Raw genomic sequence first — 27840 nt, forward strand, 5'->3', positions numbered from 1 at the left:
CCAAAGCGAACCAAGGGGAAATCGCTCCAAGTTTACAAACTCATCAGCTGATTGGAACCAGAGCAAATGATCTATAGGTGTGAATATGCCCTAACTGGGTGCTGCATTTGAATTTAGGTCAGGAAAGTTGCAACATCCACTTAGATTGTATTACTTGACAAACCAGCAAATACAAGCGCTTTCATCAGTGGGTCATGTTGTCATTCCCCATTGTTTTAACTCACTCTTTGACAGAAATGTTCACAAGTCGTTTTTTGCAAGTCCAAGTCAAGTCTCAAGTCTTTGAGCTTGAGTCCAAGTCAAGTCTCAAGTCTTTGAGGAGCAAGTTCAAGTCACGTCTCAAGTCTTTTGCCACAAGTCCAAGACAAGTCTCAAGTCTCTGGCCATCTGATCTGTCCCTAACACTGTATTGTTAAATCTTATGAATTCAAAGCATGTGCTGTAGCTACCCTCCATACAGTATCAGTAACAGTATCAGTATCAGAATCAGTTGAAGGATAACTTTATGGGGTCTACTTAACACATCCCTCTAGCCCTCGGACCTGGTGAAATATTAACCTAAGTCTGTCACATCATATGGATAAAAACTATAAATATACAATGTGCCTGCTCCCAGCATTAGCACAACACTTTGCGATGGTTAGCTTGTTTCCTGTGATGATATATGCTAAATATAACGTCTCTTTCACTCAAAAAAATGTCTAATGTCGAAGTGGAAATCAAGAGAATAGTGGCAGCGCCACACCAGTTAGGCTACAGAACAACATTCATCTCACCGTCAGTCCAAATTACACTCAATAAGCAGTTTGAACTCACTGATGTAATGGCATTTATTTTCTAAGTGTTAGTAGGCTCAGTGAAACTGAGTCCAGTGTGAGGGAGACCCGACACAGAGGAGGAGAGGTTAGTGAGGTCAGCGTCTCCACGGCAGGTGACAGTGCCCACGGATCCGCTGCGCCACGCATGGATGAAATAATGAAATATCAAGACAATCAAGACAGTCAAGATGGTGTTTGGTGGACCGGGGTACACCTTGTACACTTAATAACCTACAAATCATCCACGGGATCAATTACGCATCACATGAGTTTGCCCACCCGACACAGCGTTTGTTCCTGGGGAGATGGATCCGTGTGTCCCTCCTCCTGTGCGCCATCGATGTCTGAGCCTCAGCAACTACTAACTATAAGATACTATTTGCCTGTTCCCAGCATTAGCACAACACTTTGCGATGGTTAGCTTGTTACCTGTGATGATATATGCTAAATATAACGTCTCTTTCACATTAGTGTGTGAGTGACTGACCTATCTGGGTGTGTTTGAGATGCCTGATGAAGTTCCACATTGATCAGACATCATTTATCTTTAGCCACACACCTTGCATGTAGCTGTTGGCTTACTGCCACTGTTTACCAAGTTATTGAAAACAAAACTAATGACAAAAGGAACAACTCTTGACTTGGTGTCGCCATCCTCAATGTAGTTTTTGATATGTGAGTGCGTGCACATAAGGCATAATGCATGCGTTACGTTGCACATTATGGCAAAGGGCAGGGGACATGCAGCTCGTCATATGTTTCCCCAACGTATATGCACTAATAAAAGAAAATAGAAATACATGAATACATTTAGATTTAAAAAGCAATAATTGTATGAAAGGTTGTTGACGAGTCTCGAAGCTTGAGTCCGAGTCAAGTCTGAAGTCTTTTGGGTCGAGTCGCAAGTCAAGTCTGAAGTCAGCTGTTTGTGCGACTCGAGTCCGAGTCTCTGACTCGAGTCCCCATCTCTGCTGTTTGATAGATAGGAACTTAACAGTCAACCAGATGGAAATCTTTTGGAGTACAACTTTAATGTCAGAATTGAGTCACTGCAGTTTGCATCATAACAATCACCTTTCAAGTTATTTTTGCAAAGCTCATGTCATACATTTGATAAGAATCGTTTTAGGTACTTAAATCATAATATAGAAAGTTTAGGAGAATTTTAATTTTTTATTTTTTTAAAGAAAAAGGTACAAACTTCTGAAATGCAGGCTTTTGCTTCCCTCTGGTGGCAGCCTGAGGTCCTGCTCAGACAAACAGAAGGGGGCTGTGTTTAACACCTAAGCCCTATTCACACGGGATAAGTATTATCTAGGGACCTCGTGTGAATTATAAATTACCCCCCCACGTCTGATTTTCATCTGGCGCATTCGAACGGGATAAGCGAAGCCTGTGATTTTACTCGAATTTACTGACATTAAGCAGCAGTAGAAACATGGGGGTGGGTAGCTCTGCTATGTGTGTTTGTGTGTGGTCAGATCTCGAGGACACACACGCACACGCACACACACACACACACACACACAATCTCAACCGGGTAGTCAGTCATCGTCCGAACTGCGACCTCTCCTTTTTCTTTCTCTCACTTTTTTCTCCGGGTGGTGTCAAGCAGGGTCCGGTTAGATGGATAAAACTAAACATTTCACTAGGTTAAAATCTATTAGCTTGATTTATTTGTAACATTAACCTCTAATTATGAAGTGAGCCCCCTCGCTTGATTGTGCATTATTTTTGATAAGCTATTGCTTGGAGATGTCTTGTCGTTATCTCTAGATGTATGATACAAACATAAAAAATATACTTACCGCATGCTGCTATACATGTCATCCATCGCCATCTAATCATTCTTTTTGTCTTCGCACTTGTGGTGGTTTTCATCTTTCTCTTTCTGCAAATTGTATATGATGTATAGCGACATGACCCAGCACCCAAAACACTGTCAAAACACTCCAACGCACCCTCCATTCTTCGCCAAAGATGGATAAAAAGGCGCAAAAGAAGGAAATAGGTACCTTGAAAAAACAAAAAAGCCCCGCCAAATCCTGGGGCCTCATTTATAAAACCTGTTACGCAAGAAAAAGTTGCGTGAAGCAGGGTGAAATTTGTCATCGCAACATTCCTCGCAATTGTCGGGATTTATAAAGACTTTCCATGCGTAAAAATGTTCCCAGTTTTCCGCAAACTTTTGACCACACGTGTGATCGTGCGTAATGCTCCCAAGGTTTTGTAGACTGCGTTTTAGTGAACTCCGATGGTATGCCCGTTTTCCGAACCTAACCCAGTTTTTTTTTCTGAACCCAACAATCCCGTTCTTGCTAAACCGACCCAGAGCCGGTCGCGGCGCCCGGCGAGGGGCTGCCAGCAACGGGGGAGAGGCAGGGGCTCCTCCCACACCGTGCAGCGGAGGGAATGCGCTTTTCCTCCGCTGCTCTCCCCGGGAAATGCGTTGTTTGTTTGATGTGTATCTGTGTGTGTGTGTGTGTGTGTCTGTCTGTGTCTGTGCGTCTTTATGTGGTCGTGTCTGATTGTAGGTGTCTGTGTGTGGGAATGTTGTCTTTCTGCACCTGCTATTCCCACACAATTACCATACAAGTTACCAAATTGTCACATTTCAAGCACTTTCACCTGTTTTGCACCAATAATGATCCAAAATCTTGTTTCTTGTTTATGAACACTTGCCTGTTCTCTTCAGCTCTCTGTTGCTGCTGCTGCTACCTGCAGTTAGACGAGTGCTTAGGGCCGTCTATAAATTACTACACCAAAAAGAGATACAACAAAAATATGTATTAATTTAATGATTAAATAAGGTAATGTCTCCAAACTTACCTCAATTATTACTTGTCTCCTGCTAGTTATACTACAGCACTTACTTTAAAAAATAAGTTAAATTAATAAATATTTTTGTTGCATCTCTTTTCGGTGTTGTAATTTGTAGATGTCCCTAAGCACTCGTCTTACAGCAGCAACAACAACAGCAGAGAGCAGAAGCCAGCAGGCAAGTGTTATTTACATAAACTTCTGGTGTACTTACAAACTTTATAATCCATCGTTTTATGAGAGCATAACCTATTTATACTAGTGTAGACCTTTGGTATCATTTCGGGCATTATTAGTGGGGTCATTTAAGAGATACAAACCTGGATCCATTAGCCCCCGCGCTAAGCTATTCAGCTGATAACGCTACGCTACGCTAACTCTCCCAATGTTAGACCCAGGTGAAAAAAGCTTCTGGGGGGGTGTTTGGCTCGAGGTCATGGTGCAAAGGATCCTAGGGTGAATTACTCCGAACCATCACTTGAAGTGTCTGTTTGTCGCTCTATTTAAAATGCAGATACGAATATGGAAAGAAATCTCACACTCACACTCACACACACACACACACACACACACACACACACACACACACACACACACACACACACACACACACACACACACACACACACACACACACACACACACACACACACACACACACACACACACACACACACGTAAATAAAGCAATCCAGCGTCTGGGCTTTATCACAAAACAGGTTTAATTTAATATCTCTTTATTTTTTAAAATAATTAAACATTTGTATTTCTCCAACCCTTTTTCATCTTTTTTTGTTTTTCTTCAGCTTCTGAATCAGGTTCTATCCGGGCCGTTCTAAAGCACACTTTAATTCTGCGAGGGGGGAGGTTCACCGTCACACTCCTAACAGGGCAGAGAGGTCTGCCCCGTGGTTTCCCTCTCTACACCCCCTCCCTCCCTCTGACCCCTGCCAACCTGCCCTCACCCTCACCCTTACCCCCTCCCTCCCTCCCTCCCTCCCTCCCCAACTAAAAAAAAAAATATATCTAATGGTCAAAAGAAACTTCATCAAAATATTCAAAATGAGATAAAAACCAAGAGAAGAGGGAGGAGTGAGAGACAGAAAAAGAAAGAATAAAGGGACTAAAAGGGGGAAACACTATCATAAATACCAGGAAGTCTTGTTCCATAATACCTCTGTATACACTGGATACTCCTCTCCAGTTTCCTAAGCAAAAAAACAGGCTAAATTACTACAAGATACGAGAGATTATCAGTGTACTGCATTCAATAACAATGTACAGGGTTCTCTTTTGTTGTTGTTGTAATACTGCCCCCCAGTGGGCAGAGGAGGGGGGAGGGGTAAGGTGGGAGGGGGGTGAGGCGGGGGCGCTCGTCTTTTCACAACAGGAGGAAGATTTTTGGCGCTTCTCTAAAGACTCTCTTTTTTTTATGTATTTTTTATTTGTAAGTCCCCATTATGGCCAGAGGGTACCAGTGCCAGACTGATACCAGGGATACCAGGGGCCCGTTTCAGGAAGGAGGTTTACCAAACTTTGAGTCTAACCCTGGGGCCCGTTTCAGGAAGGAGGTTTACCAAACTTTGAGTCTAACCCTGGGGCCCGTTTCAGGAAGGAGGTTTACCAAACTTTGAGTCTAACCCTGGGGCCCGTTTCAGGAAGGAGGTTTACCAAACTTTGAGTCTAACCCAGGGGCCCGTTTCAGGAAGGAGGTTTACCAAACTCTGAGTCTAAACCAGGGGCCCGTTTCAGGAAGGAGGTTTACCAAACTCTGAGTCTAACCCTGAACTCTGAGTTGATTTAGCCTGAGATGGAAACTCTGAGTTTTTGGTTCCAGAACAGCTGATTAGAGTTGGTTCCATCAACTCAGAGTAGGTTCACTCAGAGTTAAGCGCGTGCACCACCACTGTAAAAAGGCAGCATGAATGGAGCCATGATTCTATGATTCACCATGGTAACAACCACAAACAAACTGGTCGGCGGAAATACTCATGCGCACATACAGCGAGTTTGAACATATATTTCGTTAAAAAAGCAACACAGCGGCTGCTGCAAAATAGCGAGCATTGATTTGGGAGAAAATTGCTGCTCAAGTCAATGCGTAAGTTCCAATATAGTGTATTAATATCATATTTAATCATAAGTATAATATTACGGGTGAAATGGTATTGACCTATACCCTATAAAAGCACTGGGCCGACTAAACCCATCCTGAGGCTTAACATGCAGCACCATCATTAACATAATTAATATTCATAATCTTTTATTTCAAAGGGTTTACATCATTCACCTGCAATCCCGTGGAAGTCCTTTTTAATGGCTCTTACTGGTTTGTGTCCAGGGAACACTACAAAAACGTTTAAAACACGTTTCAGAGCGATCAGGCTCACTCTTCTGACGGCTGTGCATACAGCGGCTTTATGCTCCGTCTCACCAAGGTTATTAAGAAAACTGCCGTTATGTGACACAAATAACGTGCTGGGTGTAGAGCATGTCCATGATGGGTGACGTTAGTGATATGAGGACGGATAAGGTTATTTAGGTTACATAACTGATAGACTGGGAAGAAAAATGATACCGCTCAAATAGGTATAGGCTAGTATCTGGAAATGAAAATACATCTATAATCGGGGCCTCAATATCATCTCCAGACGCATGTTTAACTCCCTGAGAAGTAACACAGTTAATAAACCAACCCTGTTTTTTCATTCATGCAGATAAACTGGTCTAAAAGACTGAATGAATGAATGAGGAAATGAAAGAGCGCTGTGTCAGAGGGAGGAGACTGAGAGAAGAAAACCTGCTCCAGACCAGGTTAGGTTCACAGACTCTGTTACCATGGTACCTGACTCTGAGGTGAAGTTCCCTCTCTTTCTGAAACGGGCTGGAGTTCCCCCTCTCTCTCAGGTCTGATACACCTCTCTTTCTGAAACAGAAACCCAGAGTTTCCCTCATCTCAGGGTTAACTAACTCAGAGTTTTCACTAAACCTGCTTTCTGGAATGGACCTCTGGTGTGGCAGGTAAGGAGGGAGGGAGGGGTCAAAAAGGTTTAAAAAAAAAAAAAAAAAAAAAAAAAAAGATGGAGGGAAGGAGAAAAAAGAACCAACTGGATGAGAAGTAGTCCACGTTTGGAGGAGGAAGAAAAGGGAACGGAGTGCGTTTACATGCGGAGCGTTCTGGATTCACACGCTTCACATTCTCGTTTAGATGAAGCCGCATCCCAACCCTGTGTGAGGTTATAAGTTCTAAAAACACACACACAAAAAAAAAAAGGTAAAAATAAATAATGGTGAACAGGATCTGAAATAACCAGGATGTGATCTCATCCAAGCAACAGCAAAACATGAAGTGATGCTCGACTGTTGTTTCAAAATGAAAAGTGTCCGACATCAGGGAGCCCAGATAGCTCAGTTGGTAGCGCGGGCGCCCATATGTAGAGGTTTACTCCTTGACGCAGCGGGCCGCGGGTTCGACTCCAACCTTTGCTGCATGTCTCTCTCCCCTTTCATGTCTTCAGCTGTCCTATCAAAATAAAGGCTGAAAATGCCCCAAAAAAATTATCTTTAAAAGTATCCGAGGTCGTGTGATGCAGGCATAGAGTCGGGTGGAAGATTGGTGGTAAAACGTGTCATTAAATGAATAATTTGGGCATTCAAAAATAAAAATACTTTGTTTCGTCAATGGTTCTGTCTCTAAGTTAATTCATTGGTTCGCAGCATCTTTATTTTCCCCTCACGCCGTTCACCAGTGTCATTTTTGATACGACCACCAGATGGGACCAAAGTAAAGGCGAAAAAGAATCCTCCACAGTGGTTCAAGAAACGTTCATTATTTCAAAGCCCAATTGTGATTTATAGTGAGCATTTATGCAGAATCCATTCAGTAATTATCTAGATAATTCTGCCTTGAGCGCACGTACTAGAACTTTACGGTAGATTATTCGTCGAGGGGCATCAGAGCTGCCTTTTTCTACAGCTAATGGAAACTGAACTTAACCTACTGCTGCTGCTAGTTCACGTTAAAGTGTTAAAACACATGGCGGCTTTTATTTTGAAGCAGCCACAGGAAATGCAATGTCACCGAGGTCCTGCCAGAGTTGCTGTTTAAGGTGCGTTTGTGGTCAAATACGTGGGATTTCAAACTCAACTTCTTTCAGTATTTTGAGATCGTAAAATATGAATGTTGAGGGACTTAATTATGTAGTTTGAGCGTGAAAAAGGTACTAAACTGAACAATAGAAATAAGATTTAATACCCGTACATGAACACGCATGTAAACGCACTCAGGAGGATACAGTTAGTGTGTACTGAGGAAGTCCCTGTTGTTGTTTTTAAAATGTGTTTTACACCCCCCCCCCCTCCCCACCTATTTAAAACAGGAAGAAGAACCTGTAGACATGTGGGCGGGGCCAGAGAGGAACCTCAAGGGGGGAGTGGGGAACCCATTATTAGTCCAGATGTCCCACACGGGGGCAGAAAAGATGCACCATTAGAGAGGAAGGAGGGAGGGAACCGAAAGACAGAGGCAACGAGAGGAAAAGCAAAGAGGAGAACCAGGAAAATAAAAATGATACACGGGACTGTACTGAAGAAGAAGAGTGGGATGACAAGTTCAAATCTTCTCTTTTTTGCCGTTTTTTGTTGTTTTCCAAGAGTTCGTCTCACGTCGTACAGTCCAAAAGTTGTTTTTTTTGTTAAATTCCCCCTCCCACACAAGTCATTTTCTCATTTTCTATTTTTTTCTTCCTTTTTTTTTTATTTATTATTGTTTTGTTTTTCCGTTTGCAATAATATCAGTTTAAGGGGAAAAAAAAGAAAAAAAATATTATTTACAGTGCTGTTGAAATAATGAAAACAGACGTGATGAATCTACTGTAAAGTAAGTCGCACAAACACAGGAGAAAAAAAAACCATAAGAAAAAAAAACCATTAAGAAACCAGCGGGGCGCTTCGTGTCGATCCAGAGACCATGGCCTGTATCGGGGATTTCTCAGAGCTCTGGGCAGACATGGCTGATGTGGGGGGGAGGGGGTAAGGATGGAGGGGAAGGGGGAGTCACAGGGGCAGAGGAGGAGGGGAGGGCAGAGGGGAGCGTGGCGCTGTCTTCGTTAAGTTGGGATGATCCCGTCGCTCCTAAGGCCCCGCTTCAGCTCCAAGTCCTCCAGCTTCTTCCAGAGCTCCTCTCGCTCCTTCTCCTTCTTCTTCTCACTGGAACAAACAAACAACATGGAGGACCGGTGTTTATTAGGAGGCCTGAATCTCTGCATACACCTCGGCTTTCTTCACTCATTCAACTAGGTCTGGTGGGGCCATTTAGACACTTAAAGGCCCCGACACACCAACCTGACGGCTGACCGTCGGCAGAAAAGGCAGTCCGAAAAAATTGTGCCTCGGAACACACAGAAGTGACTTAAGCGTGTAATACGTCTCCATAACAACAGGCGGCGCTGATCTGTATTGTTGCCCAAAAAATGAAAACCGGCAGCTGATTGGACGAACGCGTCACGTGGGTCTGGCTGCTCCCGGATTTTACAACCGGGCATCATGGCGGCTTGTTTGGAATATGATCACCGAAACGTGTTTCTGAAAACATCTGAAGAGAGAAATAGGCCGTTCAGTTGCTGAATCTGTCTTCATTTCAGATCAACAAAGGTCAGTTTAAAAGATTTTGAGAGGTGTTCGTCATGCTCTAGGGCTCTAGGGCTGCTCGTTATGGAAAAAAATATAATTACGATTATTTCGGTCGATATTGAAATCACGATAATTTAACACGATTACTTGTTGACATCTGGAAAGATGTTGCAATTATTGAACTTAAAAAACAGTAAAAAAAAAAAACACAACTGTCAAATGTGCCTTAATACTTTTCCTATTGAAACTTTATTTTTTTATTTTTCTAAATCATTGTTTTTCTCGATTATTCTGTTTTTGTGGTCATTGGGAGCCAAAATCATAATCATAATCAACAGCTGTCTGCGGACACGGTGCGCCCAAAGTGGGTGAACTGGGACTCCGTTGCCCGTTTGTCGGTTAATAATTGATTAACGTCAGAAACAAAGAATCTAAATAAGCATCCCTAGGTACAGTCCTTCACCACATGCATGAAAAAAGACAATGAGTGTGGATGAGATCAAGCCAGCTGTGCATCCTGTTTAAAGTTGACTTACAGATGTCTTAAATTGACATGGCTCTTTGATGGACATGAACAAAGTCTACAGTCATGCTAGCAGCTCGGTGAGCAGAGCTTGGAGCTAAATGCTAACATGCTGACTGCTGAGCAGGTGTAATGGTTACCTTGTTCACCGTCTTAGTTTAGGGTGTTAGCACGAAGCAATAATTAAAAGGAATATTCCACCTTTGTTTGTTGAAATAGGGTTATTCACCGTCTCCTAGGGCTGGGTACCGAACGTCGATACTTTTATGGTATCGAAAAAAATATTCCAATCCTATGAGTATCGAAAAATTCTTTATCTTTCGGTGCCAAATTTCGGTTCCAAAAGCGTCTTAGCGTGTAAGCGCAAGCTTATCTGTCCTCTCTGCATATTGACACAGATCGAGCTCCGACCGAAGCACACGCACTGCGCACGCACACACACACACACACACACACACACACACACACACGGAGAGGTGCGCGGGGAGTAAACTGTCTGTAGTTTTGTTGAAGTCACAGAGAGTCACGGTTGGTTTCTAGTGTGGTTACAGTTTTTAAAACTTCACGCAGACAGCGTTTGCTGCGATATGATATTAATGGCGAGCAAAGCGGTGCGAGTGCTGTTGACGTTACACTTCCTCTTACAAGCAGCCACAACGGTGGTTTCTCTGCCCTGATGACTGACTGACAGGCTGAGCTTGCAAGGCAAGGCACTTTTATTAATGTTACTCTGAGTGAGCAGTTTTACCAGATTTTTAAATTTTGATAACTGTTTTGATTCACAATTAAGGTGGAAATAAAAGCTTTGTGTTTAATGTATATTTTGTTGATGTTGAAATGGATTTTAAAACATATGGTATCGAAAAAGTATCGTTAGGAATTAGTGATGCACAAATAAAAATTCTTGGCGAAACCGAAAACCGAAAAAGAGGAAACCAAGACCGAAAACCGAAACCGAAACACCGAAGAAATTAAGCCATTTGTTTAAATAGCTATCTATGACTGTGTATTCTAACTTTACTAAAATCAAGGCATTGCAATTGTATAAATTAATATTAAAGTTTAATTAAAAAATATCTAGCGGAAATATGGCTACAATCTGATAGTCACATACAGTATACAGTAGCCTAAGAACAGAATAGCTTACCTATTGTTATTATTATTATTATTATTATTATTATTATTAATTGAGGCACTTTCTTGCAGGATTTCACTGAACATATCAAACAACGAGGGTGCATGCCCCTCATCTGGTGCAGAGAGACGAGTCTTTTTTCTGCGCTCTGATCTCCTGCGCTGAAGCTGCTCCGTCTCCGTCTCCACGCGGGTTCTCCGCATCCATGGCGGCCTGGATCATTTCTCGTGCGCCCTGCTTTATTTCCGCATCCAAGTAATGGTCTTTATAACGCGGATCAAGTACAGTCGCGATGAAGTGCAGAGGATCCGAATAGATCTCAGTGAAACGTGTGCTGACAGACTCTAAGAGCACTTTTCATTGTTTTCACTCCGTGGTCCGTCTCAACCTCTTTGCTCAGGAGACGCTTTGCAGGTGGAACGGATCGGGTACTGACACACGTGCAGGTCGCCTTTTCTGTTTGCGTCATCACAACATTTTCGGCCGTATTGTTTCGGTGATAAAGGTATTTCGGCCGAAAACCGAAAATGCCCTTTTGGGCCATTTTCGGCCGAAAATTTTCGGTGGCCGAATATTCGGTGCATCCCTATTAGGAATCGGTATCGAAACTGAGGTATCGAAATTGGCACCGGATCGAAAGATTCTGAACGATACCCAGTCCTACCGTCTCCTCTATATTTATATAGGTGGGCAAACGCATTTTTGTCTCAGTGCATGCATTGTCGTAGTCCAGCTGTGGTGCCGCTAGCTTAGCTTAGCGTAATGAATGGAATCCTTTGTTGCCATTAGCATGTCGTGAGTAAAAGTGACCCAACAAAAACAAAACCTAATTACTACTTGTGGTCTGCGTATTCGCTAGGGTTGGGTACCGTTTGGATTTTTACGATTCCGATGCCGAACCGGTACTTTCAAAAAGATTCCGATTCCTAAACCGATTCTTGAAAAACTGAAAAATGACATAAAATAAAGGCTTTTTATGAAGTTTTATTTTTTTAACTGAAAATTATTTAAATTTAACAATATATTAACGTTTTAAAGTACTTAAATATATTATAAGTAAACCTAAGTCACCTAACACACAACTACAATAATTTAACAAATAAAAGTTACACTATTAACAAGTAACAACAAAATAAATGTTGAGTTGGTATGCCAACCAGCTTCAAACTTTAGCAGTTTTTTTGCAGAAAAATGGCCATATTTGCCTTCTCTGGCAAGATACTACACCTCTCCTGACTTATGGCGTGTCCTGCACAGGAGAAAACTCTCTTAGAAGGTGTCCAAGAGGTCTGTACACACCCAGGTATGAGTTTGAAAGGGGAGACAATTTGGGGAGGCTGTCCCGCTTCCCCCACCACCAGGCTACAGGCTCTTGTCCTGAACGATAGACTAGCAGAGTAAGTGTTAAATGTTTACTAGTGATCACGTCCAGTCAGTGAATGGTTAATATGCTTTTACGTCCGTTTTGGTGAGCCCAGAGGGAAAATATGGCAAAAGTAGCCTACATTTACGGTAGCTAGCTAACGGTAGACTACAGAAAGTGTGATATTTTTACGTCCGTTTCAGAGCGTGTACAAAGAGCCATCTATCAGCTGTGATTGTAGAGTGCATGTCGGGGCAATAGCGCGGACACGCGCTTCACACCGCGAGCGGGCACGTGCGCCACTCGGCAGAAAGAAAAAAAGAGTCTGCTGCTGTCCGGAGCGACAGAGGGAAAATATTTCAGTCGGAACCGAAATGAGGAACCGAAATTCGCGTTCTAATCCGGTCCGAATACTTTGCGTAGGAACCGGTACCATAGTGGAACCGGGTTTCGGTACCCAACCCTAGTATTCGCAGCGAGTAAAAATAGCAATGCAAATTAAGACTAGATGATTTCCTAGGAAGATATTGATTTGGGACTATATTGGGTGGAAGTAGACTGGCAGCAGCCCGCCGAGCCCCGCGGAGCTCAGTCAGGGCAGCGGCATTTGGTTGTCCAGCAACCCAGAAACAGTGACTTTGCGCCGGCCGCAGAGCCCTGCGGGCTGCTGATATCACTGTGCCAGAGTAGCAGTGCTTCGGCTGTAGCCTACTTCCACTCAATGTAGTCCCAAGTCAATATCTGCCTCGGCAGACCCAGACTCTTGGTAGGCGGTGTCTGACGGAAGAATCTCGTTTGGATTGACAAGAAAGTCTCAAAACCTATAGGAAGGCCCTAAGAAAGGCCAGATCAGACTATTACTCATCACTAATAGAAGAAAATAAGAACAACCCAAGGTTTCTTTTCAGCACTGTAGCCAGGCTGACAGAGAGTCACAGCTCTACTGAGCCATCTATTCCTCTAGCTCTGAGTAGTGATGACTTCATGAGCTTCTTTAATGATAAAATTATAACAATTAGAGATAAAATCTATCACCTTTTGCCCTCAACTTCTAACGGTTCACCTTTAAACGCAGGACCGCTAGAAAGAACGACTAGACAAGACATATACTTAGACTGCTTTTATCCTATAGACCTTCAACAATTAATGTTAAAGATATCCTCAGCTAAGCCATCTACCTGTCTCTTAGACCCCATCCCAACGAGACTACTCAAAGAAGCGTTACCCGTGGTTAACACTTCATTACTAGATATGATCAATATGTCCTTATTAACAGGTTATGTACCACAGTCATTTAAAATAGCTGTGATAAAACCTCTTCTGAAAAAAACCACCCTCGATCCTGAGGTCTTAGCAAACTATAGACCTATATCTAACCTTCCCTTTCTATCCAAGATCCTTGAGAAGGTAGTTGCTAATCAGTTATGTGATTTTCTACATAGCAATAGTTTATTTGATGACTTTCAATCAGGATTTAGAAAGAATCATAGCACAGAGACGGCACTGGTGAAAATTACTAACGACTTTCTAACTGCTGCAGACAAAGGACTTGTCTCCATTCTTGTTTTACTAGATCTTAGTGCTGCATTTGACACTATTGACCATACCATCCTGTTACAGAGACTGGAACACTTAGTTGGCATTAAAGGAATTGCACTTAGCTGGTTTAAGTCCTATTTCTCTGAGCGATCCCAATTTGTTAACATTAACGATAAACCCTCCAAGCACGCTAAAGTTAGCCATGGCATTCCTCAAGGCTCAGTGCTTGGACCAATTCTATTTTCCTTATATATGCTTCCTCTAGGTAATATTATTAGGAAACACTCAATTAACTTTCACTGTTACGCAGACGACACCCAATTATATCTGTCAATTAAGCCAGACGAAAGTGGTCAGTTAGCTAAACTTCAAGCGTGTATTAAAGATAAAAAATCCTGGATGACCCACAATTTCCTTATGTTAAACTCAAACAAAACTGAAGTTATTGTGATGGGACCAATGCACCTCCGAACTTCATTATCTAAAGATATAGCTACTCTGGATGGAATTGCCCTGGCCTCCAGCACTACTGTCAGAAATTTAGGAGTTATTTTTGATCAGGATATATCCTTCAAGGCCCACTTAAAACAAACCTCAAGAACAGCCTTTTTCCATCTTCGTAACATTGCCAAAATTAGGAATATCCTGTCTCAAATCGATGCTGAAAAACTAGTCCATGCATTTGTTACTTCTAGACTAGACTACTGCAATTCCTTACTATCAGGTTGCTCAAATAAGTCCCTTAAGACTCTCCAGCTGATCCAGAATGCTGCAGCACGTGTTCTGACGAGAACTAAGAGAAGAGATCATATTTCTCCTGTATTGGCTTCTCTGCACTGGCTTCCTGTAAAATCTAGGATCGAATTTAAAATCCTCCTCCTGACCTACAAAGCTCTAAATGGTCAAGCACCATCATACCTAGAAGAGCTCCTAGTACCTTATTGTCCTAGTAGAGCACTACGCTCCCAGAATGCAGAGCTACTTGTGGTTCCTAGAGTCTCTAAAAGTAGACTGGGGGCCAGAGCCTTCAGCTATCAGGCTCCTCTCCTGTGGAACCAGCTCCCAGTCTTGGTTCGAGGGGCAGACACCGTCACCACATTTAAGAGTAAACTGAAAACCCTCCTCTTTGATAAAGCTTATAGTTAGGGAGTGAGGAGTTGCAGCGTCCGCCTAACCGGCCCACCTGCTTCTCTTCGTAGTCATCAGTTTTATTTATCATATAATCAATAATATAGCGAGAGTAGAGGGAGGCAGGCCAGTACAGCCCGATCCGGTTGGGGAGAGTTCTAGCCCGACCAGGCACCTCTCTTTAACCTGCCTCTCTTAGTTATGCTATTATAATTCTAGACTGCCGGGAAAGTTCCTTCCTTCCTGTGACAAACTGAGCTGCTCTCTCATCTCTACTTGTTTCCTTTTGTATGCATCCTGTCCCAGAAATGCTTGTTACTAACCTAGCTCTGGGGAGTTTACTCCCCGGAGTCCTTATGTTTCTTCTTCGCAGAGCTATGCTCTGCGATTCTCTGCAATTCCCGGCTGCGTCCTGCTGCGTCCGCCGCATCCGACATGACATGAACTTCCACGATGACCTTCGAAGTCACTGTTCCATCATCTTTAATATGACTATTATGTGCCACTGTTCATCACACCCCCAACCGGCCCGTCAGACACCTTACTACCAAGAGTCTGGGTCTGCCGAGGTTTCTTCCTAAAAGGGAGTTTTTCCTTGCCAATGTCGCAATAGCCACTGCTAATGCTTGCTCTTGAGGGAATTACTGTAATTGTTGGGGTTTTGGAATTTATAGAGTGTGGTCTAGACCTACTCTATCTGTAAAGTGTCTCGAGATAACTCTGTTATGATTTGATACTATAAATAAAATTGAATTGAAATCATCTAGTCTTAATCTGCATTGCTATTTTTACTCGCTGCGAATACGCAGACCACAAGTAGTAATTAGGTTTTGTTTTTGTTGGGTCACTTTTACTCACGACATGCTAATGGCAACAAAGGATTCCATTCATTACGCTAAGCTAAGCTAGCGGCGGCGGCGGCGCCGGACTAAGACAATGCATGCACTGAGACAAAAATGCGTTTACCCACCTATATAAATATAGAGGAGACGGTTTTCATGCTTCTTATTCATCACTGGTAACCTGTATTTATGTTTAAAATCAATAAAAATTTCCAATCACAAAAAAATATAGAGGAGACAGTGAATAACCCTGTTTCAACAAGCGGTGGCGTATTCCTTTAAGGCTGATGGGAATGTCATTAGTTTTGCCGGTATTTGGTCAAAAAGAAATTATATTTGATCTGATGATGAAAAGTTAGAGGAATATAAATGTGTAAAACCAATTTTACTAACAATCCATCTAATAAATCTTGAAATATTTCACCCAAAATGGCAAATGTGAACCTTGTGGTGGCGTGAGAGGAGAAGTCAGAGGATGTCCGAAGTCAGTAGGATTCATCATCTGAGCACCATGAATGTCCCCCCCACCCAGCAGATGTTGATATAGTTCAGTCTGGATCAAAATGGCACTCCAACTAGCGTGGCTAAAAATAATTTCTTTCTACACTTTGGGGGCTCTGTGCCACTATTTCAGACACTTTGCAATGAAGATCCCCGTGGGCTCCACAGCAGGATATACAGATTTTTACACTGGCACACTGAATCATGTCTCATGAATTTTAATATTCGAATGAATAATGGGGGGAATAAAGTGGCTTTGGTGCATCCCTACTATTAAAACACTTGAGTGAACTTTGAATCCTAATTGACCAATAAACACCAAACCTTACTATTACGTAGTCAACTGAGTGAGTCTGTAAGATATTAACTTCACTACTCTTGATATTTCTAGTGCGGTTACTAAAAGTATGACTCATCGGCGTGGCTCCCTCTACAACCACAGCGAATCTGAATCCAGATATCTGTAGAGTGTGATGATAGTAATGCTGCTGTCGTGTGTGGGGCAGCTTCTCACCGCTGGCGGTCTGACTTGTAAGTGGCTGTGAGTTCATCAAATAAGGTACTGTTCATCTCCATGAAGGCCTTCAGTACGTTGTACACCAGCGCCACGATGGCCCTGCGAGGAGGGAGCACACAGAGGGATCACAGTTCAACATCCAGCTTTACAGCGGCTATAAACTTTTACAGTTTTATAGAGTCCATTTATAGAGCAACTTGTAGGGTTTCATTTCTTTTATACTTTAGGTCTTGTAGAAGGTTAGACTTTGAAAAGTGAATATTTTCATATTTATTGTGGTTGTTCAAATCCAGCCTGTCGGGTCATCAAGTCCACATTTTTTCTATGCAGCTGGTCTCACTGCATGTGTCAATCCTCAAATGATTCTCCTCACACAACAACTCAATGTCTGGCTGCTGGCTGTTATGTCTCCTCATTCTTGCCTGTTCCCTAGTTCCCTAAAAGGCTCAGAGTTATAAGTAGGGTTGGGTACCGAGACCCGGTGCTTTCACAGCCGGTTATGAGCAATGTACAGGTGAAATAAGTCATTGTTATAAGTTAGTGACTGTATGTTGTTCTGTGCTCCTTTGTTTTATTATTTTTTTCAAATCGTTTTGTAAAAGTATCGTTTTAACACCGGTATCGGGAAAAAATCTAAACGCTAGCCAACCCTAGTTATTAGACTGTGGTCCGTCATCGGACTATGAAGAAGTATTTCCAACCTTATCAGTTGGTGTCCATATTTATTGTTGTTAGACTTGACCTAGCGCTCCCTTGGGTGCTTCCTTATCACGTGTCCAATTTCTCCATTTTGAGGCTGACATGCCTTACAAAAGTCCAGTCCACTCTAGTGCGTATACAAATACATGTTTTTGGAAAAATACAATTAAAAAAAAACAAATGTTTATTTAATTTCTCCCACACTTCAATTCACAGGGGATGCCAACCTAAAAGTTTATTCTTTAAGAACAACTTTTTTTTTTTTTTTCTTTTTATATAATTGAAAATGAAATCATACATTTCATTTTCCAGATGTTTCCAAACTTTCCAGAACTACTAGAGTTGGGAACATGGACACAGGAAGTGAGGTTGCTGCAGCATTCCCTTTATTAGAATAATAAAATGGTCAATTTATAATAGAAGTGTAAATTATCCTGGCCATTCAGATTAATGTAAAACCCACACATGTTGACAGTATGATGCCCTTTGGTGGTACTTTCTCTCAGTATCCTTAATTCTTACTGGCTTCTGGTGTGAGAGGAAGAGGTCTTTTTTAAATGTTATGTAATTTGTACTTTGTATTGATCCCTAGTGGGGAAATGAAAATTTAAAACATTATCAAACCATAACTGTCCTTGCTCACATCCCATTTCTTCAAATGAATGTTCCTAACAATACTGGGATGTGAACCTTGTACACAGTTTCAAGTACATTTATTTTTAAAGACTTTTGCTTTCTGCAGCAAATAGCTGCTGTTCTCCACTGTTGACAGTAAACAGAGTGTTGTGATCTTCGGGTGTACTTGAGGCTGAAACACAATCGTGAGAAAAACAGGAAAAACCGAGAAGAGCTGCTGATAATGCTGCTGATCAGCAAAAATCCAAAGACACCACATGAGTTAGTGTGGGAACATAAAAAGGGGGGGGGGGAATGAGCCTTGTTTATGACAGAAGGCAGGTGCAGAGTTTCTTTTAACGTCACTCACGGGTTCCAGTGCTCTTTGGAGATCCTGTAGAGGCTGGCGAACATGATGGGCAGGATGACGCTGGAGTTCTCCTCGATCAGACTCATGATGTACTCGTTGTTCCAGTAGTACAGAGCTCGCTCTGCAACCTGGGACCAGGGAGACAAACACGGCCAGTCAACACAAATCCAGAATAGTACTGGCTTTAATGCAGTCTTGAACCAAACTGTATCACAAAGTCTAGGGGCCGACAGACTATCAGGGACGTTTTTTTTATTTGCAGACAATCTGTGCCTGCCTTTTATTTGACCGATAACCGATAGAGCCAATGAATTAAAAAGGGCACTACTTTGGCGCCGCTGCAGCTCTGTGTCTGTCCCAAATCCTCATCTACAGATCATCTCGGTAAAGAGCTTTTTTTCTCTTCTCCCAGGCTTTCTCAAGATAACTGGCTAATTTATATCTATTTAATCTATGTTTCCCATGTGAAAAGCCATCTCTTAGTAGTTACAGTATATATTATATAGAAATGGGCATTTACTGTTGTTAAATTTAGTACTTTTTGTTTGTTACAAGAAGATTTACTTAAGATTTGAATGCATAAGACATCGACTTGTATCAGAGTACTTTATTTTAATCTTAATTTTTATGAAATGATTTTCATTTTTACTGTAAATGCATACCGGTTATCGATTTCATTAACTACTAATAAACGGTATCGGTCCTGAAAGACCTAGTATCGGTCGAGCCATAACACAGTCCTGAATTCATTCTCTACATGCTTGTTTCAACACCACAGCTGTTGCAGGTAAATGACACTTACACATGTTCCACCAAAACAAGTTCCTTCCTGAGACTATTTAGCAGAGGCACCGTGGCTTAGCGCCGCCCAAGACGATTGTGATTGGTTTAAAGAAACGCCAATAAACCAGAGCACGTTTTTCTCCCATCCCAGAATGCTGTGTGGACTAGCCAGACCTTCCTCCGCAGCACTGTGGAGGAAGGTCTGGCAAAGCGAGACTAGACGCTCACTGACCTGGAAATGCGGGCTGGAGACACATCTGGAGATCTGTTTGAAGAGCGGCTCCTGGATCTTGACGAACTGTGTTGGTTCGATGACGTCCAGGATCTCCTCCAGCTCGCCTAGAAACATTACCTGCACCGCAGCACAGGAGGAAAACCTTAGTACCAACGAACACACACACACACACACACACAACACACACACACACACACACACACACACACACACACACACACACACACACACACACACACACACACCTCAAACTCAAAGAAATTAGCCTCACCTCTTTTTGACTGCAGGTTTTTGGCCAAAACTTCAGTAAGCCTCTGATGACCTGAGGACGAGGAAGAGACACAGACTGATTCCTTACGTTTTTTTTTTTCCTCCAATTATTTGTTTTCACTTCAACTCCTCCTTTCACCTCAGTGAGGCGCTGTCTGCCCCCTTTCTGATCCACCTGCACCCCAATAATCAGCTGTAGTGACAACAGTGTAGCAGGCAAAGATCAACTTCAGACAACGTTACTGTGGCAGTAATTGATTAATCAACTTTGGCTGGCAAAGAAACATCTGAAGTTGATAGAAAACAATTGATTCTGTGTTAAGACTATTATAGTAGATTATATATATATATATATATATATATATATATATAGTATAGTATAGTATAGTAGAGTAGTCTCCTCCTGTTGGGATTAGTGGATACTTACTGGTTCTGTTAATGTTGGGTCTTTCTCTAGGAACTGTACAATGCAATACGCCAACTGCGGGGACAGGAGCGACATGTTAGAACACACTTTAGCCCTTTAGCTTAGCCTACAACAGCAGCTCAGATACACCGAAACTTTTTTTTTTTACCTCTCAGAACACGGGAGTTGCTGCTCTACCGCTGCCTCCATCAGTTAGTCAGTTTGTGTTGTTGTGTGACTTTGGTGTTTTAAATGTTGGTTCGGATTCACCAAAGTCACACAATAACACAAACTGACTAACTGATGGAGGCAGCGGTAGAGCAGCAACTTCCGTGTTCTGTGAGGTAAAATGTCTTTTTTTTTTTGTCAGAGGAGGCTGGTGGCTTTGAAGAGAGCAGAGATAACGGCTTCAGTTCCCTGTCGTAAAGGGCCGTCTGACAGCACGGTAGAGTGCTGAAAATATTCTAAATATATCTATCTAAAATGTGTTTAGCTGCTGCCCCCCGTCCACAGCAGGACATTGCTTAGCTTCCCTGTCGGTACTCCTGCCGGCTTCTCCAAACTCCAAATAGACTAATTTCTGGACACAGTCAGGAAGTTTCAGTTGTTTTGTGGCCACTGTGTGAGAAATACTAGGGTAGTCACCAGGTAGAAGAAACTTTACACACACACAAAAACAAACACATATTTTACCTGTGCGTGGAAGAGGGACAGACTCCTGACAGTGTGGAGGGGGATCAACACTTTGACCAGAAACTGTTTATGCTCCGCTTTCAGTGGCAGAGCGAAACCATTGATTATACTGGGGGTGCGGGGGGCGGGGGAGAGAGAGAGAGAGAGAGAAAGGGGAAAAAAATAGAGAAAATATAAACATAAATTCAACATGAACACATGAAAGAGTTCCATTGTGACCCTGTGAAAGCAAGTGAAAGATCAATGAGCAGCTGACATAAAGAAGAGTGTTTATACGGCCGATAGAGCCTGGAGGAGACATAAAGAGACGGGAGCGCTGATCTCACCTTCAGGCTCACAGAGAAGAGACGGGACGCCTCTTTAAAGCTCCAGACTCACAAAATAACAACCACGATCCGGCACCAGGGTTCCTCTACATTCTGATTCACTGGATTGTCTTTTGGAGAGCTTTTGAAGGATGGACAAGCTGTCAAAACTGGACCTATCATTTTTAGGTTCATTAATGTAACATCAAATGATTTCGGGGTATCACAGCCCAGAGTGGGGTCCTGTGACATCCCCACACCACGAGGCCGCTTGTGTAGAATTAGTCCATAGCCATCTTCAATGCTGTTGCCAGCTAAATGTCAGAAACATTATGTTGTTACATTTGTTTTTCGGTTAATTATTTGGAGTTTTGGAGTTAACTACTTGCCAGGAAGCCCTTTTTGGGGAGAGCCTCAATTTTGTCTGCTCCTCTTCTCTCCGGTTTATTTTTTGGGTAGTTAGGGTTAGTTTTGTCCCTCATAAAATTTCACTTTATGAGTTGTTTTTTTAACATTAATATGCGTTCCCCCAGCCTGCCTATGGTCCCCCAGTGGCTAGAAATGGTGATAGGTGTAAACCGAGCCCTGGGTATCCTGCTCTGCCTTTGAGAAAATGAAAGCTCAGATGGGCCAATCAGGAATATTCTCCTTATGAGGTCATAAGGAGAAAGGTTACCTCCCCTTTCTCTGCTTTGCCCGCCCAGAGAATTTGGCCCACCCATGAGAGAGAGAGAGACATCATGGCTTTCAAACAAGCAAAGTGGCAGTTGGTCAAGGCCAGTATACATAGTCAGATACAGTATTAGGGGACCACTAAGGTCTATATAAAAGAGACTTCAGATACAGTATTAGGGGACCACTAAGGTCTATATAAAAGAGACTTCAGATACAGTATTAGGGGACCACTAAGGTCTATATAAAAGAGACTTCAGATACAGTATTAGGGGACCACTAAGGTCTATATAAAAGAGACTTCAGATACAGTATTAGGGGACCACTAAGGTCTATATAAAAGAGACTTCAGATACAGTATTAGGGGACCACTAAGGTCTATATAAAAGAGACTTCAGATACAGTATTAGGGGACCACTAAGGCCTATATAAAAGAGACTTCAGATACAGTATTAGGGGACCACTAAGGCCTATATAAAAGCATCCAAATAGCACCATGTCATGGGACCTTTAACCAGAACTGATTAGTTTGTTATTTTGGCTCAGTCTCTCTGTGACCTTTAATTTTAAGCTTCCATATTTGGCACCAAAAAAATCTAAATTCATCTGATTTTGTGTCACTTGTGCTCCCCTGGAGCTGTGAGCTCCTGAAACAGAGCTCCAGTGTGTCTACCCTTCGTCACACGGTGCATCCACCTACAGGTGGTTCAACAAATGGGTGCACGAGTTCAGGTTGGTTTACTGAAATCACTGGAAGAGGCCCGAAGAAGTTGATATATAAAAGGAAGTTACTTAGGATTGTGTTTATTTGACCAACAGTTGCAAATTGCAGGTATTAAATTTACGCTATGAAAAACTAGTGATTTATTATAATTTTTCTTTTAAAATGTATTTAATAATCCGTTTTGTTTTTAAGGTCCTTATCATAACTGCATCGGTCAATCGATCGATGCTGCTGGAATGAGAAAACTGAGTCAAGCTTACATGAACGGAAACATTGATTATCAGAATTCTCACTGGTGTATCTTCATCTGTTCACCACCTAAGGGACTGATTGACTGTTTTTGGGCTTCCTTCTGAAGCATGGCAGGCCTGTGGACCTCAGTTTAGCTCCCAAGCTGTCTGCAGGGTTTCTGAAGGTTTCACCAAGTCAAATTAAAAGACTTTTTAAGAGCATTATGAATGAAATTTAAGACCTATCACGACATCAGAAACAAAGTGAGATTTAAGAGTCCGGAAACATTGACTGAAACAATTATATATCATATTATATATTATAGCACTGGTGTATAAATCGGCTGCAATATAAGATGCATGTTGGTCTCATTCATAGTCGTAATAAAGCAAATTATATTTGGACTAGCGACAGAAAGAACTACAACACCAGAGAATAAAGATTTAAAAAAAAAAAAACATTCTGAAGTACTGCGGGAACATTTCAAAGAGCATTAGAGCAGGGCTCAACCCTAACTTTTTAAAGTGGTTGCCGGCTTGGCAACCAGGCATCAGCTTATGGTTGCCTAAATTGACAATACGGTTGCCATGTTTTAAACTGCCTATATTTGGAGCTATTCATTTCTTATGGAACTATTCCACACATTTTAATAATGAAACAATGAGAGAATGGCTTGCAATATAATTTCCCATCCCCTCTCAAATAGGGGTGCAACCAGAGATGCTCACAAGTCTCTGAGCTAGAGTCCAAGTCAAGTCTCAAGTCTCTGAGCTAGAGTCCAAGTCAAGTCTCAAGTCTCTGAGCTAGAGTCCAAGTCAAGTCTCAAGTCTCTGGGCTAGAGTCCAAATCAAGTCTCAAGTCTTTGAGCTAGAGTCCAAGTCAAGTCTCAAGTCTCTTGTGGTTATAATAATAATAATATAATAACAAGAATGCTTTACTTTTAAGTTAATATCAGTATGTTGCCTTGTAGCTTGAACATACAGTACAGTACAGAGAATCCTCAATTATTTGTTATTTACTTAGTGGCAGATCCATGTAATGTGCACTGCCTATGCAACTAATCATACCTTATAAACTACTGTAAGTCAACACATCCCAGACTCTCAAACCAGTGTAACGTTATAACTAAATGAAACTGTAACGTTATATGATCAACAATAATCCTGTAACCTGTTTGCAGACAACGTTAATAATTAACGTGATGGCAGACAGCGGCACGTAAATGATTAACGTAACGTTAATCGACCACCACAAGTTTGGCAATTAAACAAACGCTCATTTATATTTGATAAGGAAGACAGTCGGAGTTAACCTCCCGTAACGTTAGGTCGTAGCTAAAGCAAGAAGCAAGCTAACGCTAGATGGTCAATGCTGAGCTAAACATGTTTACTCACCTATCAGGGTGCGTTTTCAGATGCCTGATAAAATTGGATGTGGTTGAGCCAGAATCTTTTATCGTGATACCGCATATTTTGCATTGAGCGCTTCTTTTATTTGGGCCGTCTTGTTTAAAGTTTTTGAACCCAAAGCTTACGATGAATGGCACAGCAGCGGCCGGTGCATTTGACATGTATGTTTGTTTGTTGTCCTCTCATGTGTGGCCGCGCGCGCGCAGCCAGCAATACATACGTAGGCAGGTTATAGGTAACGGAGGGAGGGGTACAGCGAGCTCGTCAGACGTTTCCTAAAAATAAACATTGTTCACGAGTCCCGCAGCTTGAGTCCGAGTCGAGTCTGAAGTCTTTCGAGGACGAGTCTCAAGTTGAGTCTGAAGTCACTGTGTGTGCGACTTAAGTCGCACTCGAGCCCTAGTCTCAAACTCGAATCCCCATCTCTGGGTGCAACGGCTCACAAAACTCACGCTTGGGATCATGGTTTGGAGTCACCGATTGGATCCATTTTCAGATCAGTACAAAAAAAATACCTCAGCCAATTTAAGACTTTTTAAGACCCCGCAGAAACCCTGGTCTGGCTAAATGTTATATTGAATATTCAAGAGCACAGATGTATCTTTGAGGAGATCATGGAGCTATATTTTAAATAGGTTTCATTTATTTATTTATTTTTAAATCAAAAATATAAGCAAAATCTGTGACCAGTCTGAGGAAATCCCCCTCAACTCTGTCTGCATGTCCAACGATCCCAAACTACTCCTGACACACAGCTGATAAACTGTCTGTGCTAGTGCCGTCTTTCTTTATTGATTTAAAAGATGGCTGAGCCAAGAGGATTCATTTATTTCTTATCTACAAGTCAAACCTTGTTCCTGACTCTTCCCAAAACCAAACCTCTACTCGGATATGGCTCCTTAAAAAATCTGCATATTTTAACATTCTCATAATTTCTTATCAATCTTTTGCGCTCTGTGGTCTTGACAAAGAGCTGTATCTCCGTAAGAGTGCATGATTAAATAAATAGATGAAAAACATCCTCATATTGGTACGACTAAACAAAACCAGGCAGATATCGGGGTTGCGCTCAGGCTAAAAGCATCCACTAAGAGGGGAGAGTGGAAACGTGTGTCTGCACATACCTCCCCAGGATCTCCAGCAACTCAGCCACTCCGTTGAAGTGCTCCGTCTCATAAACAAAACTGCAGAGCAGACCGAGAGGGAGGCGCAGAAAAGAGGAGACAGAAACGAGACTGAGGTTAAACAACGAGCAAGATGGCAAAACCAGATGATTTCTAAATGAACATGTCCAATGAAGACTATAAATGCTTTATATTGTTTATTTAAGAATTCCCTTGAATCTATGCATCGCGTCTATTGGACTCCCTCCAAAATGTTTAGAAGTGGTCTGACAGACACACCAAATAGTTGGAAATGTAAGAGAGGACGGCCAATTACTCCACGTCCTATGGTCCTGTGATAAGGTCCAGGAGTTTTGGACTGGGATACAAGATAACCTATGTGGGATTGCAGAGACCCAGGTTCCATTCAGCCTGAGATTATTTTTGTGGGAGACGGGTCAATCCTAAAAGGGATGGATAGGCAAATAATAAGCTGGGTCCAGACTAGTTTAATAATAAAAAAGAGATGCACCGATTGACCGGCCAGTGACCGGAATCGGCCGATTTTCACGTGCTCGGCCATGACCGGTGACCGGCCGGTCAGTCTGACTTATGCCGATTTTATGCCGGTCAAATGCACTCGGGCGCCGCATGATTAACATCGCGCAAGATCAGCATCGCGCAAGATCAGCTGTTCATGAAATGTTATAAAGTTGTAATTATACACTGCTCTGCAGAGCAGTCTGCTCTGATTTCAGTCTCTCTCTTTTTTTTTTTTTTTTTTTTTTTTTTTTTTTTTTTTTTTTTCAATAAGTGGAACATGAAAACCGCGGGTCCCGTGAAATATGACAGCTACAGTTTATTGGAAAATAGCGTTGGGCACACTGACTTTGATGAATTTTTGCTGTTGATCAGACCCCAGATGAGACAAGAAGCTAACATTAGCAAACGCTGCGGTGACTGTCCCTCTGCCTCTGATGCTGCAAGAGACGCTGTGTTAAAGTTACTGTTTAAAACGCTTTCCTCCGACCCGCTGTATTAACGTTACTGTGTAAAACGCTTTCCAGGTTAGTGGGGGTGCATATACCGCTCCACACCAACATTAAATACGTAGTAATCTTCCCCCAGCGTTTAGTTTGTTGCTAAACTGTGTGTAAAATTAGTGGTGACATTTATGTTTTCAGGTAACGTTACTGTTGACGTTCAAACAGGCCTGCGTGTGTTTTGAGAAATATCTTTATACTACAAGGCTATATTTATTATATTAAGTTGGTTATTGGATGTGAAAAGAAGGAAATGGTTCTAACATTGCTCTTTAGATGTGTGTGAATTTCCCACAGCAGGAGTAATTTATATAGTTATATTTTATAGTGATCCATTATCTGTTCTATGCAAAATGTTCTATTTAAGAAAAGATAGAAAATAAATATTTGGGTGTGCTGTAAAGTGGTTAGAAAAAATGAAATCGGAATCGGCAAAAATCGGTATCGGCAGGTCAAACTCAAAGAAAATCGGAATCGGCCTAGGAAGTTCTAATCGGTGCATCTCATATATACTATATACTATACATATAGTACAGGCCAAAAGTTTGGACACACCTTCTCATTCAATGAGTTTCCTTTTTATTTTCATGACTATTTACATTGTAGATTCTCACTGAAGGCATCAAAACTATGAATGAACACATATGGAATTATGTACTTAACAAAAAAGTGTGAAATAACTGAAAACATGTCTTATATTTTTGATTCTTCAAAGTAGCCACCCTTTGCTTTTTTATTAATAAGGGAAAAAATTCCACTAATTAACCCTGACAAGGCACACCTGTGAAGGTAAAACCATTTCAGGTGACTACCTCATGAAGCTCATTGAGAGAACACCAAGGGTTTGCAGAGTTATCAAAAAATGATGCCTTCAGTGAGAATCTACAATGTAAAGAGTCATGAAAATAAAAAGGAAACGCATTGAATGAGAAGGTGTGTCCAAACTTTTGGCCTGTACACCACACACACACCCACATACACACACACACCCACACACACACACCCACACACACCCACACCCACACACACCCACACCCACACACACGGGCTACCCAGGTGCCCAGACAGATTATTTTAAGAGGATGGAAGAATGAAGATCAATCCAGAAGTGGGCTTGTGAGATGGCTAAAACGGTTTGCCAGATTGGATGTCTATGAGAGTTGGTTAAAAAAAGAATTCCCATGAATCCCAGTAAAAGACTAATATTCCCAGGAAGTAATGATTCAATTCAAGTCAAAAGGAAAACCTCGTCTCAATCAACTTGAGTCGAGCCAATTAAAAATAGACGCGTGGTGCAAAGAACCCTGTGGTTCGTTTGGTGAAAACAAATGACCAACCTGTCATAAGAGATAAATACAAACGGACAGACTTTCCCACACATTTGAAGAACTAATGTCCACTCACCGTAGAAAAATATTATTGATCTGTTTTCGTATAAAAGCCCTCAGACCCAGGAATTTGCCGT

General features: G+C 41.9%; 1 protein-coding gene across 8 annotated transcripts in view; it reads right to left on the reverse strand.

Annotated features, from left to right (window-relative positions):
- Nucleotides 1-6531: 6531 nt before the first annotated feature.
- Nucleotides 6532-27840, reverse strand: part of ppp2r5eb (protein phosphatase 2, regulatory subunit B', epsilon) — a 70346-nt gene continuing 49037 nt past the window's right edge. For 7 of the 8 annotated variants that reach the window (XM_039785921.1, XM_039785918.1, XM_039785920.1 and 4 more), the window contains 9 exons: nucleotides 27780-27840; nucleotides 25354-25413; nucleotides 20889-20997; nucleotides 20217-20270; nucleotides 19791-19841; nucleotides 19517-19636; nucleotides 18502-18629; nucleotides 16815-16916; nucleotides 6533-8846 (listed from right to left, as the gene is read on the reverse strand). The exon at nucleotides 27780-27840 is cut by the window's right edge and continues 70 nt beyond it. In XM_039785921.1, the coding sequence (XP_039641855.1) occupies nucleotides 8747-8846; nucleotides 16815-16916; nucleotides 18502-18629; nucleotides 19517-19636; nucleotides 19791-19841; nucleotides 20217-20270; nucleotides 20889-20997; nucleotides 25354-25413; nucleotides 27780-27840 (785 nt within the window). In that variant the 3' untranslated portion in view covers nucleotides 6533-8746. Of the gene's footprint in view, nucleotides 8847-16814; nucleotides 16917-18501; nucleotides 18630-19516; nucleotides 19637-19790; nucleotides 19842-20216; nucleotides 20271-20888; nucleotides 20998-25353; nucleotides 25414-27779 lie in introns of all 8 variants that reach the window. The other variant, XM_039785922.1, reaches the window with a different exon arrangement.

The sequence above is a fragment of the Perca fluviatilis genome, chromosome 20 (assembly GCF_010015445.1).
Source record: "Perca fluviatilis chromosome 20, GENO_Pfluv_1.0, whole genome shotgun sequence".
NCBI lineage: Eukaryota > Metazoa > Chordata > Actinopteri > Perciformes > Percidae > Perca > Perca fluviatilis.